This window comes from Mytilus trossulus, chromosome 4 (assembly GCF_036588685.1).
Source record: "Mytilus trossulus isolate FHL-02 chromosome 4, PNRI_Mtr1.1.1.hap1, whole genome shotgun sequence".
NCBI classification, from domain to species: domain Eukaryota; kingdom Metazoa; phylum Mollusca; class Bivalvia; order Mytilida; family Mytilidae; genus Mytilus; species Mytilus trossulus.
The window spans coordinates 62934925-62954608 of NC_086376.1; the positions used below are offsets into that span (position 1 = coordinate 62934925).

The 19684-nt window shown below is 31.0% G+C and overlaps 1 protein-coding gene across 4 annotated transcripts in view; it reads right to left on the bottom strand.

The window, feature by feature from the left end:
- Positions 1-3660: 3660 nt before the first annotated feature.
- LOC134715722 (anoctamin-8-like) overlaps positions 3661-19684 on the bottom strand; it is a 34332-nt gene continuing 18308 nt past the window's right edge. For all 4 annotated transcript variants that reach the window (XM_063578090.1, XM_063578089.1, XM_063578092.1 and 1 more), the window contains 12 exons: positions 15834-16066; positions 15008-15124; positions 13529-13656; positions 12341-12502; positions 11659-11947; positions 11202-11257; positions 10311-10385; positions 8870-9199; positions 8045-8242; positions 6863-6994; positions 6063-6173; positions 3661-5687 (listed from right to left, as the gene is read on the bottom strand). In XM_063578090.1, coding sequence (XP_063434160.1) covers positions 4875-5687; positions 6063-6173; positions 6863-6994; positions 8045-8242; positions 8870-9199; positions 10311-10385; positions 11202-11257; positions 11659-11947; positions 12341-12502; positions 13529-13656; positions 15008-15124; positions 15834-16066 — 2644 coding nt within the window. In that variant the 3' untranslated portion in view covers positions 3661-4874. The remainder of the gene's footprint in view (positions 5688-6062; positions 6174-6862; positions 6995-8044; positions 8243-8869; positions 9200-10310; positions 10386-11201; positions 11258-11658; positions 11948-12340; positions 12503-13528; positions 13657-15007; positions 15125-15833; positions 16067-19684) is intronic.

The following is a 19684-nucleotide window of genomic DNA, read 5'->3' on the forward strand; positions in this document are numbered from 1 at the left end:
TGCACCAAGAATTGGGCTTCAGCTGGCCCCCTAAACAATATTGTATAATTGTTCAGAGAAACTGACTAAAAAAAAATAACGATTTAAAAAAAATGAAAAACACAAGACTGACCTTGGACAGGCGCAAAAATGTGGTTTGGTTAAACATGATTTGTGAGATCTCAACCCTCCCAATCTTACCTCTAGGCAATGTGGAATAAACAAACACAAAGAAAACGTACAGCGAAACTAAGTTTACAAGAAGTCTGATTCTGATGTTAGAATTTGTAACAAGAGAAACTAACAAAATGACGATGATAAATATAAACTAACAAAGTATAAGTAGCGGTTACTGACATACCAGCTCCACTTAAAAATGTCAGTGATGTTTAACTTAAGTTTGACTCTACCAAATAGGAAAATTATGCACAATGCTTATTACCACAAAATACAGATGATATCAAGTTCAAATTTAGCTATTCAAGAGTTATCTCACATTACAAATGGAAAATGGCTAAACTTTTAGTTTCCCTTCTCTAACTTGGGTTTTTCTCAACCAAATATTATGAATCTTACACAATACATACTACAAAACTCAGATCAAGTACAAATTTAGATAGCATTACTTTTACTGGTCTTCAGTTATAACTTGAAGTGCAGGCATCATTCAAGTCTCCATAATTTTGATATTTCAAACTATGAGATGACTGGAAATTGATAAAGAATGGATGATGAAAACTACCCAAATTTAGCATGGTTAGCCATCCTCGAGCATTAAGGGAAGTAAAGTTAGTACGTACTGTAATAAGACTAATATCAGAGATAGTAACCTGAACCATAGTTTGTTTAGTTTTCAGCATACATTTCTTATTAACTTCCCAGAACTCATCATTATTCATGATTTAAATAATTCCTTGTTTAATGGTTAATGTCACCGTAACAAAGTTTTTCACAAGGGTGAATGGGTTAATATGGAAAAGTGAGGTTTATATTTTAGTGGAAATCTGTTGGAACACACTAAACCAGAATAACCCAACATTGACCAATGAACCATGGAAACTAGGTCATGGACAGATGTTATCTGCCAGATAGAAATGTACATTTACAACTGCATATAGTATCTAAGAAGTGGACCTGATCATGTAACTTTTAAGTGATCTTTGAAATGAGATAAAGCTCAGGTGAACCAAAATATAGACTGTCCAAGGACCAAATATACTGAATATGACATAGAACATTTACATAGAAGTCATTAAATATGAAAATGTATGTAGTCATGGACAAGAGATATTAGGAAGATGAAAACTTCTTAAATAAAAGCATCTGTATAAAAAGTATGAAGCATCAAAGTCTTTTACCCTATGAAATACATGGCATAACACCACTCATTTGGGGCCAGCCAAAAAGCACATACCAGAAAGTAGTACATATTTAGCACAAAATAGTTCCTGTACATGAGCGTAACTCTCAAAATATGTAGAATATTTAGGTAAATTTGGTATCAAATGAAAGCTGAAGGATTGGTTTTCATTGTAGAACCCCTTTTGACTTACCTTTGGACTGAGACTACTATAACACATGTGTTATAGTAGTCTCAGCTTTGGATAAGAAAAAAATTGCATGAAATTTTTAAGGAAGGATACATTTTGCCTGTTTGTCAGGTCTGAAATAGATATAAGATGTGGTATGAGTGCAAATGAAACAACTCTTCATCCAAGTCACAATTTGCAAAAGGAAACCATTATAGGTCAAAGAACGTTTTTCAGCAAGTTATAAAGTACCTGTTTTGGTACATCCTAAGTTCCAGGAACTAGTTCTCTTTTATGTGTTGATTTTATTCAGAACAAGACACCATTAAGTGTTGCGTTGACATGCAATGATTGTCACTTTATTTCTAACAAAAGAGCTTTGCCAGCTTGAAACTAATTTACATAGAAAGCAATAGGGCCATGAATTAGTGGTGTGCTTCCACAAATTGATTAGGCTATCTCCTAATTGTAATTTCCTATGTTTTGCTTTCTGCCAATTTCTTCACAGGCAAAACAATAACAATTATACAAGCTTCAGATGAAGAAAGTGTGTTTACTTTCAAGGGTAGCAGTCCTCACACAATAGACAACTTTGGAGTTCAAAAATGTCTTTAAGCACTGCTGTCAATAAGGAATTGTGGTTCAGAATTTACAGAATGAATATTATTTCTAGTTTATCCTGCATAATGACATTCACTGTCTTAGCTTGATGAACAATTGAAGTGCAGGGATACAGGCAATCCCCTCTATCTGGTAAATGACATCATAAAGGTGCACATAATTGACGAGTTTTTTTCCAGTGATGGACAAACTCGAAAGTGGTCTATTATAAAAACTATGGACTTTCACACGAGTGTATCCTAGATATTTTCTTAAAACGGATGTGAGCCATTAAAATTATATAATTATTCAAATGTTGCAAAAACATAATTTAACCATAATAAAATGTATAGGGTATAACTAAAGCCTTATAATATCAAGGTTTTCATTAAATTTTATATATAAAAAGAAGAAGAATTCAAAGGCTACTTAATTAAGATGACCACAGACAGCATTTGACAAAAACATATCAGTAACTAAATGAAAATTGAGATATGTATATTATTAAATTTATTAATATATATTTATACGTCATTATTTAACAAATCAACATGGATAACAATAAAAGCCAATATAACAAACAGATAAAACAAAAGATCAACATTATAAAACTTCAAAACAAAAGTAATAAAAAAAAGCATAAAACAAAGTAAAAGTCATGTAGGTTTATAAAATGATCTAGAATGCTGTTACATCTTTAAAAACATTAAATATCATTCAGGATTTTAAAGTTAAAAAATCATAACTTGTAGCAAGTAAAAAAATACCCTGATCAAAAATTATGGACTGGTCTGAATGAGCATCAGAGGATATTTTAAACCACCTAACTTTTCGTGACAACTCATTTTTTTCATCTTTTTGATGTTTAAAATGAAGCAAAAAAATCAACACAAACCAACAAAATAAGAAAATTGCAAAATGGTGTCTCTGTGAAAGTAGCCGGAAAAAAAAGAAAATATTATTGGCAGATCCAGGGGGGTTCCAGGTTGAAACCCCTTTTTTGGCTAATCAATGCATTTGAATGGGGACATATTGATGGAACCCCCCTTTTGTCCTGGGTTGGGCCCCCTTTTTAAAATGGCTGGATCCGCCCCTGTATATCAATGAAAATCAGTTGACAGTAGCACACTATCTTAGTATCAAGTTAAAATTTGTTGTACATGTATCTGACCAAAATGAAACAAAACACATTGCATGACTTTATAGCCATGCCAAATATTAAAAAGCTAGAAAATCCTAGAGAAAACGTTTGATAGATATGAATGGACATTGACAGACACTTGAACTGATGTTAACCATGTTAACCAGTATGTTGGTGAATTACATTGGTGGATCCAGAGGGTGGGTTTCGGGGGTTGGACCCTCCTTTTTTTGGCCGATCAATGCATTTGAATGGGAGCATAAAGTTGGAACCTCCGCCCCTTTACTCTGGGTTGGGAACCCTCCTTTTTCAAATGGCTGGATCAGCCCCTGAATTAGATAATGTTATTGAACTCTACAATTCCTGTACTGACAATATACTTTAGTGTTGATGTTAGAGAAAGGCTGTATAGTTAGTGGTCAGGCTTAGCTGTTAGGGTTAGCAGTGTAGCTTAGCTATAATGGTTAGCAGTCAGAACTATATGTTAGGGTTAACTCTTTTTATAATTTAAATTTGCTTGTACATGTATTTATTTTCATACGAAATAAATAGGATGAAATCTGTTTTCTTTGTTTTCTTGATACAGCTCATAAACTATCATCATAGACTTCTAACTATAACAATTAAAAAACAAACACTGTCTATTTACAAATTATGTATGGTTATTCAAAATAGGTAAAGTTTTTACTACATGACAAACTTTAGATTAAGTGAGTTTAGGAAGACTTGGATTTACAAGAATTGTGAAATTAACATTACAGAGATTAATGAAAAAACTTCAAATATAAAAAAAAAATGTACCTGTAATGGCTGAACATAAAATATCTCAATAATATAACAATAACATATTATCAAGCAGATTTCAAAAGTTAGAACACTCAATAAATTTCAGTCAAAAATTTTAAGTAAGAAACAAAACACTACAAAAAAAAAATAAAAACCAGAGATTCTTGTATTGCACATCAAACATATATACAAAAATTACTGGAAAACTGTGTTTTAATCAGAATCTTTGTAAAATGCAACGAACACATTATAAATTTATAAAACCTTTGCTTATTATACTATTCTATTGTAATTTGTAATTAACACTACAAGGGTGTCCCTCAGCATGATTGTTGTAGTACTAAGATACCCACAAAAGATGAATGGGATTGACTATCAAAAAAGTATATATCTTTATTGTGAAATATGTAGAAAAAAATTCCAAGCTTATCAAATTAAGGGTATACGTTGTACTATTAATATAAATCTATAAACAATAACAAATGGATAGCGATTGTAAAATATGTCAACCTTGCTTATACCTGAGAGTTATTTTTTTTCTTTGGGACTGGAAGGTTTGAGATTACTTTAAATATTGTTGACCACATAAACAAAAATAATAAGAGCTCCAACAATCATACACCCAAATTCCCAATCAAAAACAAATATATGGAAAAATCGTTAGTCTCAATATCATAAAACATAAACACAAAACATAAATGTATATTTTTTCAAATGTAAAATGGATATATCGAATGTATAAATAAAACAAAATATGGATTAAAAAAATATGTATTTTAAATGAACATACACGTATTCAGTAATTTACAAAGATATGATTTGACTTTTAATACCACTGCTCACAAGCTGGATTCCTTGTTTACATTGTCCATTTTTCTAACTGAATGATAACCTTTTGTATCAGTTGTTTTATTATGTTCCTCTCTATCATGATGTAAATGTCTGTCTGATGGTATTACATGAGATGATTGACCAGTTTTTACAACAGAAAAAATAGTTTTTCTCTGTGTTGTGGAATTTAATGGTATTGTCATAGATGACACATATGTCCCTGAACGCCTCCTTTCGGCATTGGCTATCAGTTTTTGTATTTGTTCATCAGGCATGTATTGTTGTCTATTTATAGTACCTGTACTACGATCGATGTACTTTTCAATGTGGTCACTGTCAACGGAATAAGACCTTGATAAATATCGAGGGTTTGTATTTTGGTTTGCAGCTTGGTGCCCGTCTGCTGATGGAATAACTTTATGTCCAGTTCTTAGACCTGAAACACTACTCCTAGACATTGAATCATTTATATGATTCTTTTTCCCTTCAGTAGCTGCATATGGATTAGTGATAAATCGTATCGGATCTTTTTTGGGCATAGTCTGAACTGGGCTCACTTTTGCAAAGATTTTATTTGCTGTCAAATCTGTTTTCTCCATTGTGTCTTCTACAGAGGTATTAGATTTACTATTATCTGTTCTATTTCTCTGAGATGGATTATTAGACAAATTAATTTTCAAACTTGTATATGTAGTAGGTGTAGATGAGGCTTGACTTTTAGAATCAATACTTCCAAGCGGAGTAATATTATTTTTGGATATTTGTCTTGGTAAACTGTGCACTATTCCAGAACCACTGTTGGAAGTTTGAGATTCTAATTTCTGAAATAAAATTCAATTTTATGATTAATATTCATAATATAATTTAAAAATATACTGAAACATTTAAATAAATGTAAGCAGGCAATAAATGATTGGTCTATGCAATTACAACATGAAATCTTGATGCTAACTTCTTCATTTGCATAGTCTATTATGAGATGCATCAATCATGTTTAAAGTTAACGTAACTCATCAATATGAACAGAAAAGATTTTTTGTATTGTTTAAAAACAGGAAATAGAAGGGAGCATTGTTAGTTCTGTTTTTTTAAATAAATAAAAGATCAACAAATACATCCAGGAAAAGAAAACTGAATGCAATATAGCATTTTGTAATGAAATTTTGCAAAAATGATAGAAATAATATTTCACCAACCTTTAGTGCTTCTCTTCGGAGAAATTCTAATTTAGCTTTTTTGGTAGCAATGGCTTCTGGTACATCCGGAATGGCATAGGCTATTAATAATTTTAAAGCTAATATGACATGCTGAAAAAAAGAAATATTCATTTTATTTAATCATGTCACACAACATCTGATATCACTTAATCAGTCCTAAAATATTTTACTTAATTAAAGAGCACCTGTTTCAGTTTGTAACTTAGGCATAAAATGGTCTTTCATGGCATGTAGTTGTTAAGATAGGGATCTTAACATAAAAAAGATTTCAAATCGTGTGTTTAGTGTAGGTCAATGTTACCAAATTAAGTATTAACCTACAATTCTCTCAATGATTCCTTCGGAATGTATGATTGATAAGATCTTGATGTTGACCAGAAAGACTATTAAGGAATGGACACAGCAGACTTTTATTATCAGGGATGAAGATGAAAATAAACTCATCATAGATACCAGGGGAAAAAAATAATATTTACACTAGACGCATGTTTCGTCTACAAAAGACTCATCACTGACGCTCGAATCCAAAATGTTATAAAAGGCTAAATAATGTACGAAGTTGAAGAGCATTGAGGACCAAAAATTCCTAAAAAGTGTTGTGTTAATAGTTAATTTATAATTAAATACTACATGTAACTGTGTATTTCCAAATATAGATAAGGAAGTTTGAACCTATGAATTTTAAGCAAGATCAATGTCTTTTAAGGTTATTTGTTTTGAAAGATCTTTGAACAAATGATCTGGTTGACAATCTCTAAACATTAACAGTTACTACATACCTCTAAAACAACAATGATAATTATAGTTGTTGACAGTTCTGTCACAGGAAGCAGACGGCTGATTTGTCCACTTACACCAATCAGAGCACAGTTTACACCAACAGCTAGTATTCCCATTAGTTCCAAAGCATCCTTTAATATAGTATACAGTTTAATCAATATTAAGTCTTATCACATATTTGTCATGAATACCTTAGGTTTTGCATATGCAATAACCTCAAAATTGCCTAGGGCAAAAAAGAGTATATTGATATTGTGCCCTGATTTCAAATGACATCACGTCATTGCATCCTTAACGACAATTGATAACACTTTTGTAATGAAATGTTTAAGATTTTACCTGTTATGTTATATTTTTCTCTTTTTGGCAGAACTTAAATGATCTTAAATATGTGATAAATAGATTATAACATGTCTTTCAATATTGTCCCTGGTATCATCCCTCGACCCATATCCGCCCTCGGCTAAAGCCTCGAGGACGATATGGAAGTCTCGGGATGATACCAGGGCCAATATGGAAAAGGGCATGTTATAATCTATACATATACAATGTATGATTAAATATGTAAATAAAAGGGTTTCTCGTCTTATACGTACACAACTTTTCAAGGTTTCTCAACAACATTTAACTATTTTGATGGATGGTATCAAAAGATATAGATGAAGAAACCATAAGCAATTTTGACTGTTAGACATTAAAGTTGCGAACTGTTACAAACGATGACAACTTTTTTACAAACACTCCAAATTCATAACTTGTGGTCAAAAACTTAAAGCTATAATCATAAGAATAAAAAACAGAAAGGTTTTTGATTAAACAAGTAATTGTGGATCCAACATTAGATTCAAAAAGGGAAATAACTTCACATATAAAACATGTGTCTGAATGATATTCCAATAGTTTTTTTCCAGGATTTTTTGGTTCTTGTTAACTTTATGAGCATTTGCAGGCTACTTCTAAGTTATAGGTAGTGTTAGAACCCTAAAATAAGTTCAACCAGATTTTGTTAGTAAAGAGTTTCACTCCACGACAGTGATGAAACTATTTTTTAGATTATTTTCTTTTAAAATTTTTTTTTTTTACAATGATTACTTTGTTTACAGATCCCAAAACATCACAAACATTTCTGAATTTACAGTATAGAGCTTCAGTTTTGTCTTTTTGACACTAAAAATAATTACCTGCCAAGTACCAATACTCTCTACACTCTTGCCAAATGGTCTCTGATGATGCATACAAAGTTTAAATGCATCACTACGGATTTCTATGATATTGTTTAACAAAGCACACAATGCTGCCAATGGAAACGCTGAGGAAAATAATGTCACATATCCAAACTGTATCAACATCTCTAAATGGTCTTCTAATGTGTCTTCATACTGTCAAAAAATATTAAAAATTCTAACTCACAAGAAACCTTTATTATTACTGTAGAATAATATACAAATTGGAGAAAATAGTGGGTAAAAATAAAAATTTAATGCCTTGTTCATTGCTATCAAATGGACAATGAAATGATTGTCAAGGATAAGTTTTGTGGTAAGATGACAACCTCTATCTTTTGCAAATAATTCCCCTACATAGTGTACATACCTGCCAACTGTCACTATTTACGGGGAATTTCCCCCATGGAAGCTCTCAAATGGAAATTTTGTAAAAGCATTTTTATCAACAATTTTAAACAAAACAGTAGTTTTACTATTGCTATAGACTTCTGAATATGTGGAGAAGCCAAAAAACAACATTGAAATACATTTGAAGTCCCCCTTGAAGATTTTATAGGACTAAAGTTGGCAGGTATGAGTGTAGTCTGCTGATATCTGGATTTATTTTCTAAGTTACCTGGATCAAAGAAGATACTTGGTATTTTGTTATTGTCCTGGACAGCTAAGTAATTTTAAAGCCTCACTTTCATGTTAAAAGGGTTAAATTTCAATTAACTTTAAAAGAGTTTTTAGTATTTAATTTATAACAGAGATAAGAAAAATAACATTTTTTTTCTTCACCTTTTTCATTTCACTTTCAACTTCAGCCTGAGTTAATTTTAAACTTCTTTTAACATAGATACTATGTCTTCTATCTCCTGGTTTTCGTTTTGGGATCTCTGTATTTTCTTCCTTTGAACTATCCTGAAAGATGACAGTCCTTTTCCTTATTTCTGATCCTTCTGAGGGCTCATCTTGACAATTGTCTCCCTTGGAAGAATCACTAGGAGACAGTTTACTGACCATTTCATAACCAACTTTACAAAGTCTGGCTTGCCATTGTAGATATGGTAACAGAGCTTCTTTGATGTTACCCAATATCTGTCTTGTTATCAAAATAGCTGCTAATTGCTACAAGAAGTAAGTCATTGGATATTAGATTTCCACCACATGTATAAAATACAGACATGTTTTTTTTATGTCAGAATATTAAGTATGTTAAACATAAAATATCACTTTAAAATGTTATCTTTTCTCTGCCATATATACAGTTATTAAAATTCATTTAAGTTAAAGCTATAATACATATAAAATTTTGGGAAATATTGAAATAAACATTAATGGAAAAATTTAAATGTTTTAAATATAGATCCAATGGGATGGTCTGAAAAATAAATATTTCCTCTAAAAGCTATAAAAAAAATTATGCACTTAAATTCAAAAGTTTTAAAACCGAATTCAAAACTGTCATTTTATGAGTGTCCTCTGCTATTCACACAATAAAAACTTTCATGTTTCTGATGAAAAAACTGACATTATTACTAATGAAATAATGGAAAACAGTTCAAAATGCCAAATTGCAAATTATATCAAAAGTATTCCCAAATCTACAGCATTTAATTTGTTCATCAGCAAACTAGTTTTATCTATCAATTCAGAACACTTCCCCAGTGTTCAATATTCATTCTCTTAGTATTAATGACATATAAAATATCATTTATTATACATAATATAAAACCTAAAATTAATTCTCTTAATGAGTCAGCGGCATAGATGACCTTTCGCGTAACATATACTGGTATATTATTGCTATATGTTAATACTTCTTTTATAATAACAATCATTGAAGAAATGTTGTCAAAATCATATAAAATGTCCTTTGAAATAATACTTGTTAAAACTATGATGTATTTATGCAAGACCTTTAAGGTAGTACCCAACACTTGCGCTAAAATTAATTTGGCTTGTTTAATTTTCATAAAATTTTGTCAAAGTACTAACTTATATCCTTTAACAAAAATATAAAAATTGCAAAAATTTTGAACAAACAGTTTTGTCATTAAAATTACACTGGTTATATAGCAGTTTAAAAAACACCAATTTTGATCATTGAGAAGCTTTATATTCCTTTTACAACACAAGGTAATTAATATGTTTAGCTGACTTTACAGAGTTATCTCCCTGTAGTGTTAGGTACCACCTTAAGGAGAGAATCTAATCAAATACAGCAGAAAATACTTACATCTCTGAGTCTGTCCATGTCTTGTAAGTAAAAGGCAATGTAAAACAGTGACAGAAAAGAATTCACAAACTGAAACTATAACAAAATATTATTATTAAGTGGAACCAAACTATTAGCGATATCTTGGTAAGCATACAGATTTTAACAAGTGTAACTGCGAGCTTCTGCACACTTATGATACCCCCGCCGCAAGTGAATAATGTTAATAGTGTAAAATTATGTAAATGTTCGATAAACAGGAAGATGTGGATTGATGAATCTGAAAACACATCACACAGTATAGGTGACATATATAAACTCTGAAACCGAATTTCAGAAATGTAGTTCCTGAGAAAAATTTGACAAAAATTTCTATTTGGCTATCATGTGTAAAATGATACATGTGTTCTGTAAACATGAAGTTGTCGAGTGATGATCACACCATACAGCTGACTTATATAAACCAAATCCTTGCATTATAGTTCCTGAGAAAAATACGACGAAAAATATTCATGGGATGGACTGACTGACGGATGAAGGACAGACAGAGATAAAACAGAATACCCTCCTTTTTTTAAAGCGGATATATAAGTATTTTGACCTAATCAATGAGAACAGTAGGTTGCCAGATTGACAACGAGAATAACTCACTCATTAATAAGGTTTGTCCCTAAAGTTTAAAATAATAAGAGTCACATCGATTTAGAAATTAATAATTAGGTTTGCCCTTCATCTAAACACTATTTTTTTTTTGTGAATTGCATTCAAGGATTACTCTATTGAGATCATTTATAACTTGTAAAACTTGCTTCAATCTTTTTTTCTGACCATATAGAGAAATAAATATTGACTTTACTGTTCAAGTTTGTTGTTTAGGTCATTTTTGTGTGGTTTTATTTATATTTTACTTACTGTTGCTAATTTTGTGATGAGATGATTTTCATATGCTTCATCCATTCTGTAGTTTTCTGAAATACAAAAATAAACTTTATTTGATAATATCAGTTAACCATTAGTTAGATAATATTAGTTAACCATTAGTTAGATCATTTTAGTTAACCACTATTTAGATAATTTTAGTTAACCATTAGTTAGATAATCATAGTTTATCATTATTTAAATAATCTAAGTTTCCCATTTCCAAATTTATATTTGAAAGAAGCATTGCTCCATAACTTCTTTTTTTTAACTTGATGGAGATAAAGCTTATTGCATAAATTTCACCAAAATCAATAAAAAAATAAGAGTGCTGACAAGGTCAGACAAAAGCACACTGGGCATTTCTAGGTCAACTGTTTTAGTGTTGTGGAGTGGGGATGGCAAGAAATCAAGAAAAATATGATGTAAAACCAATAAATATCTGTCGTACCCATATCATTTAACAAGAAGGCAATCTTCTTGTAGATCTCATCAGATATTCCTATACATATAGCCAATAGAATCTTAGGAACAAAAGTGAGGAATCCTGGGTAACTGTCTACTGCTACTTTTCTGTTGATCCATTCCTGGAACTGGAAGATCAGCAACATGACCACAAAGACAACCAATAAACAGAGAAGGACCACAGGCAGAGATACAAAATAGCGAAATAAATTCCTCTTCCACTGAGGGTAATATGGTTCTAGTCTGCCCGTTACTGGACTTTCTCTGAGGTCTCCCTTTAAAAACATATAAATTGGATAATGTTAATACATAGTATGAATAAAAAGATTATATCAATATGTGTTTTGTTACAGTATTATCAGAGATGGTAAGTTAAGCTTGTCAAGTTATTGTCTCTCTTAATTTTTTCCTGTCAGAGTACAAATAAATGTATACATTGATTTTATCCTACAATGCAATATAGATAAATTATTTCTTTTAAGCTTTCAAGTATCAGCTGTTTCACTCTTTTTTGTTTTAAATAAACATGCCTGAATGTGGACTAATAGTGTTGTTTTTTGTTTTATCTAAACAAGAAAATTATGTCCTTTTCAATTTCACTTTTTTTGTCATACATGGAGTAAAACAAGAAAACTTTTATACAGTTTGAATGTGCATTCTATACTTACTGTGAACAATGGTCTTGGATCTTCTAACAACTCATCCTTTTTATCTAATGTTCCCCACTCATAAGCCAGCTTAGAACTTCTCCTTTTCCAGTGTTCTAAGTACAATGTAGCCCATATAGCATTAAATAAGGCAAATATCAATAAATCCAAGTCATCTGCTCCCTAAAAATATATTTAAATTATAATTACATGCTTCTAATAAACCAAAAGGAAGATAAAAGAGGCACAGAAATAATGTAAATTTAGGAAATAACTAATCAGTTGTAGCTTCTAAATAAGTCCAAAGATTTTACAACAACATGAATATATGATATATACAAGTAAATATAGAATAATAGGTAGATACAGCCAGTATGTTGATACTCAAAAATATCAGGCAGTAAGATCAAAGGGAAAATATACAAATTACCAATAAGATGAAATAGTAATCTATCAAAGGACAGATATGTCTTTGGTCAGTGTAGATCTTAAATTCACTGTGGAGTGTAAAATAGGGTACACCATTATCTGTTGAATCAAGCCAAATAAATGGTTCTATAGTAGATTTGCTATTGTGTGCCCTATTATAACTAATACATATATGGTATGAGTTTTGCTCTTGCTCTTGTTGAGGGCTGTGTCGTGACCTGTAGGTTAAACAGTTGTACAACATTGTTTTCTTTTTTTGTTTTTGGTGAATAGTTTTTTCCTTGGTAATCATATGTTATCTTTTTTACCAAGTGAAGGAAATGTGAAATTTGTAAAAAGCACAAGAGAAGCACTTGCACATATTAAACAAGTTGCAACCCATGGTCATTCAAATCCCTGTACTTGGGTGTATGATGAGTATTTGTCCAATTTGGTATTCATCCCACATCTCCCTATTTTCAAAAATTTCAAACATTAACTATAATTACCTCTACTAAGTCAGATAAAGATATGTCCTAAAAGCAAGCTTCCACAAAACTGTCACAAAACTAAGTGATAGATACATTTTTAAAGTTTAATGCTGTAATGTAATAACTATGCATCACTTATTTTTCAAAAACTTGTAAGTTGTAACAAATCTGCAGGTATCAATGTTTTACAATTATATCAACACAGTCTTTCCATTTGACTGATATTTATGTTTCCAAAATACCACAAAAATTGAGGGTGGGAATAACTTCAAAATTTGTAGTTTACATTTACTTTCCGCTAGATACAAACCTCATCTTCCCCTTGAATGAACCAGATTAGAAATCCAATAAGTGCTGGTAGACACAATGCTACAGTGTAATGTCCAAGGTAGGCAAAGTACATCGCTATCTTTACTCCAAAATAATTACATATCTTATCTGTAGGAAAAATAAAATAAATATACATATATATACATAACACTTTCAACTTGCAAAGTTATAAAAACTATCATATAAGATGAACCATTGACTCCCAAAAATAAACTCAGGGGGGGATGGATATATATATATATTTATTGTCCTGAACTCTTAGTAAGAAATCTAAAAGTTATAGTTATTCCCAACCTTACCTTTTTTCTAGAATTTGAACTATGTGAACCAACATCTGAAGTAGTTTATTTGTACCGTTGGGTAATAGTGAGTGGATACTGAAAGGTATTCACAATTGTCTTTCAATAGATATAAGTAAAATCTTTATTATACATGTGTAGTTTTATTTTACTTTTCTGGATAAGGATAATCTGATTGGTCCCTTTGAGTTCATCACCATTAAATAGATTGCATTTACAATTTTAATTACAAGATTGTCAATGCAAAAATATTTTAAATTCTATTTTTAATTTGGCTTTTTTTTTTTGTAAAATGAGGAATATTTGAATATCTATAGGCTTATTGTAATATAAATATTCTTTCCTGGTTTTTGGTTTGTTTCGTTCTCATATTAATTGTCTGATAGAAGTATCAAACATTTCCTTTTATTTGTGTGTATTGATAAAAGGTTGATGTCAAAAGATAACTGAAATAGGACTCTGACTGATTTTCTATAGAAACATGCACAATTGAAATAGTTTTAAATGTGAACTGAATCTAGTTTTAAATTAACAAAACATCACATTAGTATCTAGGTTTGCAATAACCATCTTTTAAACATCAATAAACGATATAGGAAATAGTTCAAACAAGAAAACAAATTAATTTAGAATTCTATATCGATAATAGGAGTGAAAAATCATTGCAAAATCAGCCTGATGCATATTAATTACATGAAGTGTTATATTAAACTTCTTTGCATTAATTTTTTTGGAATCCATATTCCTTTTTTAATGAATTTCACCCGTTAATTCTTGTATTTTCCTAACCTGTTGCAATGTATTTATGTTAAAGATGATATACTTACAGTCTCTTATGAGAGTGTGGATGGGAGTATACAAAAAAAGATGATATACTTACTGTCTCTTATGAGAGTGTGGATGGGAGTATACAAAATAGAGAATAACAGATAAAAAGTATACAGAATAGAAAAAATGGGCATAAATTACAGAGTAAAGAAATGAAGGATAAAAATGTTAAAAAAATGCATTTCAAAGACAATAACAGTTTAAAAGAGCATATATCTGAATACCGGTATATAGTTTAAGTTACAATAGATATAGGAAGATGTGTTTTTTTTCAGTTTGACTTAATTTCTACAAACATGTGTAATCCTGTATTATAGGATAATTTATTTTACCAAGAGGTTGCTTGCTGAAGAATTTCTGCATCCATGTTTCTCTTAATTCCATCAAATCATCTGTACTATGAAGTGGGAAGACTTGTGATATGATTAGCTCTGTTTCTAAAAGTGGAACTGAAAAAAAAAAGTATTTACTAATCTCTGTATCTTGATTTTTTTAACATACTGTACATGTTGTAAGGGTATAACTTTATATTTTCTGACATATTGATTTTTCTTGAGACAAAAATATTTGTTTAATAAAATTAAGAAAGGAAATGGGGAATGTGTCAAAGCAACAACAACCTGACTATAGAGCAGACAATAGCTGAGGCCACCAATGGGTCTTCAATGTAGCGAGAATTCCCACACCCGTAGGAGTCCTTCAGCTGGCCTCTAAAAAATATGTATACTAGTACAGTGATAATCAACGTCATACTAAACTTCGACTTATACACAGGAAACTAAAATTAAAATTCAAACAAGACTAACAAAGGCCAGAGGCTCCTGACTTGGGACAGGTGCAAAATTGTGGCGGGGTTAAATATGTTTATGAGATCTCAATCCTCCCCCTATACCTCTGGCCAATGTAGAAAAGTAAACGCATAACAATACACACATTTAAATTCAGTTCAAGAGAAGTCAGAGTCTGATGTCAAAAGATGTAACAAAAGAAAATAAATAAAATATTTAAGTTCACTTTCTTACAATATCTAATCCTGAAATCAAAACATTTCTAAATCTGGAAACATTGGACTATAATTCCTTTATTGATGTCCAAATTCTTTCAAGAAAATCTTTTTCCCTTGGACTTTCTCAATATGTTTTCTTGTCTTTGACTTACTGATAGACTGCCCTTCTAGAAATGTTATGTTTCCCAGTTTTTCTCCTTCATTGGCTCTCAAATTATTTAACATGTAATGTATGATGCTCTGCCTTTCCTGACTACTAAAGAACTCAGAATCACTGACTCCAGAAAAACATTCATGGTCCTCATAGTTAAATTCCTTCATTCCACCTCCATATTCTTCTTTCAGTGGCTTCCTGATCCCTAGTTCCTCAGCAACTTTCAAAAGACTACAAATAAAAACAAACTTGATTGTGAATATCTAGATTTATCGGTGATTCGTATATTTTCCCTTTGATCTTACTGCCTAATTTTCGAGTATCAACGTACTGGCTGTATCACTGAAAATATTAGGCAATACATTGTGTGACGTCATAATTACCGATAAACAGAATAACAGGTAGTTTCGTTTTTGATACTGACTATATCATGTGGAATATCTTTACTCGCCCTAACAGCTCGTCTAGATACTCCACATGATATAGTCAGTATCAAAAACGAAACTACCTAATATTCTATATATATGAAGATGTGGTATGACTATGAGTGCCAATGAGACAACTCTCTATCTATGTCACAATTTGTAAAAGTAAATCAATATAGGTCAATGTATGGTCTTCAACATGGAACCCTGGCTCACACTGAACATCAAGTTTTGAAAGGCACCAAAAATTACTAGTGTTAAACCATTCAAACGGAAAAAAACAACAGTCTAATCTATAATAATAAAAAGAAACTAGAAACACTAATGAACCACATCAACAAAGGACAACTACTGAACATCAGATTCCTGAGTTAGGACAGGTGCATACATTAATGCAGTAGGTTTAATTGGTTTTTTGGTACCAACCCTCACCCTTATCTGAAACAATAGTGTAACATCACTATACATTAAGTAAAATACACATTGTTAACTTGTATTTACATGTATACCATTTTGTGTTTTGAGTTAATGATTCTGATCTGTTTAATCAATATTGTTTATATTTTTAATCTCAGCTTATTCCAAACAATGTATTCCATTGTAAATCCACCAACAACTTCAATACAAAACAGTCTAAAAGAAGACAAAATTAAGATATGATTTTTTGCTCACACTATTTTCCTATTTATTTTTAAATTGGAATAGACACATAAAAATAAAATTGAGAATGAAATTGGGAATTTGTCAAAGGTACAACGACCCGACCAAATAGCAGACTAGAAATGACTAGACAAAATGCCCAAGGATAATCTAAGTCTTTTCATGAGACATTATACCTCACTAGTATGATGAGTGTTAGAAGAGACATACAGTCATATACATTTTGAATAGTTCTAATTTGATGTTATTTTGTAATGACAAAAACAAGTTGAATTGAACATACCTATAGCCAGGGGGGGGTTGGACGAACCCCCCTTGAAAACAAATAAGCACTGTTAAACTCAATGTTCTGTTCGAATTGTGACTGTTAAAGTCAAGTTTGTGAGTCAAACGAACCCCATCCCCTTGGAAATTCCTGGCTACGGGCCTGTTGAATTAAGAAAAATATTTTTCTTCTCAAAAGCAAGCAATCTTTTTAAATTATTTTCTTTTACAAATATATTTGTAGTCACTTAGATTCATTTAATATAAGATATCAATTCAATCTACAACACAGTCATAGAATACAAGTTGATCCAATGTGTCATGGACAAAAAATGAGGACTAGCTGCTGTGGAGTATGGCCAGTTTTTCATTCAATATATGTTTACTCTAAACAAAACAATAAAACAGTCTGCGTCTTTTACAATTGAATGCCAATATATCTATTAACACCAAACGATTACATATAATGCCTCCCTTAGTATAAAATGCCATATATTTCATTACCCCCATGTGATTACATGTAATCTTTTTATTCCCCTGATATACATTGTGTTACATCAACAATACATAAACCCAGTTTAACTCCCATACAAAGTTAACTGAAGCTGACATTAGACTGCTTATTGATTAACTTCAGGATGAACATATTACAGTACAGATTTAATGATGATCAATTATGGGAGACACTACAAGCATACTGTTTTATAGCTGATAAATGGTTAAAGAACCTTACAAAACACAATTATTATTAGCCTGGAGTGGAATTTGTTATTTCAATTCCTTATGAAAAGGCCATCAAAATGATTTGTCAACAAAAAAGTCGATTTCATGTTTGTTGCTTGATTTAATCAATATATTATTGTAGAACACGAACATTAAGTTTTATCTGCTATTGAACATTGAAGATATTGTGCTGCTTTAAGTACCTTTTTTATTTAGAAAGAAATTGAATTAGATTTTCAGAGGAAGATTAATGGGAACAAGGTGGGCTTAGTCCCCACTTATTGAGCTACAGCCTACATATTTGGTTCATTCATAGGTTTTTATAGTGTTAGTCCACTCTTTATATACTTTGCCTAGTTTGCTCCCTCCCTTTTCATAATCCTGGTTTTAGCTCTTCTTTTTAAGACCCATATTAATCTACCTTATCCCAGGAAATCTTAGAAACTTGACCATAAATTTACAACTCTTGACCTTGGCAATACAACACTCACTTTTGAACAATGCCATCTAATTTGATGTATAAACTATCATGGGACCTGTGGTGTACATTCATGTCAGATAAATAGCCAAAAGATGTATGAATATTGGTGTTGATTGGTCAATGAACAGTATCTGATGTAAAAAATATGTACTATGTATATAGGCATATCTTAAAGTCAGCTTGTCAATTTCAATTATAGGCATATCTAAAAGTCAGCTTGTCAATTTCAATTATAGGCATATCTAAAAGTCAGCTTGTCAATTTCAATTATAGGCATATCTAAAAGTCAGCTCGTCAATTTCAATTATACTGATAGGCATATCTAAAAGTCAGCTCGTCAATATCTGTTCCGAGCTTTTAAACTGTCCCGATTACATCATTATATGTAGTGTCTGGTTTATGTGTGATCAACTCAAAGTCAACAATTTTTGTGTTTTGTGTTTGATGAAAACAGCTTTCACAATGTCCTGGAAGAACAAACATGGTCATAGATTTCTATGCTTGATAGACTGATTTAATAAGTATCTATTGGCAAGGGAAAGAGCAGCCAATATGATGGATTTCATCAACTTCTCGTTAAGTGCACAAATTTACATTCTATGCATAATTATAGGCTTTATCAAATGAAGGCAAAATGCTTTAATACAAAACAAGAATGTGTTCAAAGTACATGGGTGCCGAACTTGCACTTTCATTTTCTATGTTCAGTGGACTGTGAAATTGGAATAAAAAAAACTCTAATTTGGCATTAAAATTTGAAAGATCATATCATAGGGAACATTTGTACTAAGTTTCAAGTTGTTAGACTTCAACTTCATCAAAAACTATCTTGACCAAAACTTAAACCTGAAGGGGGACAGATGGACGAACAAACAAATGGACGGACGAACAAAAGAATGGAAGTACAGATCAGAAAACAAAATGCCACTCTACTATCCTAGTTGGGGCATAAGGGACATAAAAAAAAAACGTAAAAAAAAGGAATACTTTTTTCTTTTTTTGTTGTTTAGTTAAGTTCTATCAGCCTTCTGAAATTTTCAGATGAATATAACAACACATTGTTGGGTTGCTGCCCAGTCACTTCTGGTCTGTGTTTTTGTTTAGATGTTTTACTGCTTTGCATCAATCTATTGAGGTGATTCTATTGCACAATATTTTTCTTTTTTATTCACAGTGTGAAACCACAAGTCAAAAACATTCAAACTGTTTATTGTTTCCTAAATAAAATCTTTCATTCTAAACTAATTATAAATTTAAGCTATGTGAAATCAATGAAAACAACAACACTTTAGGGAT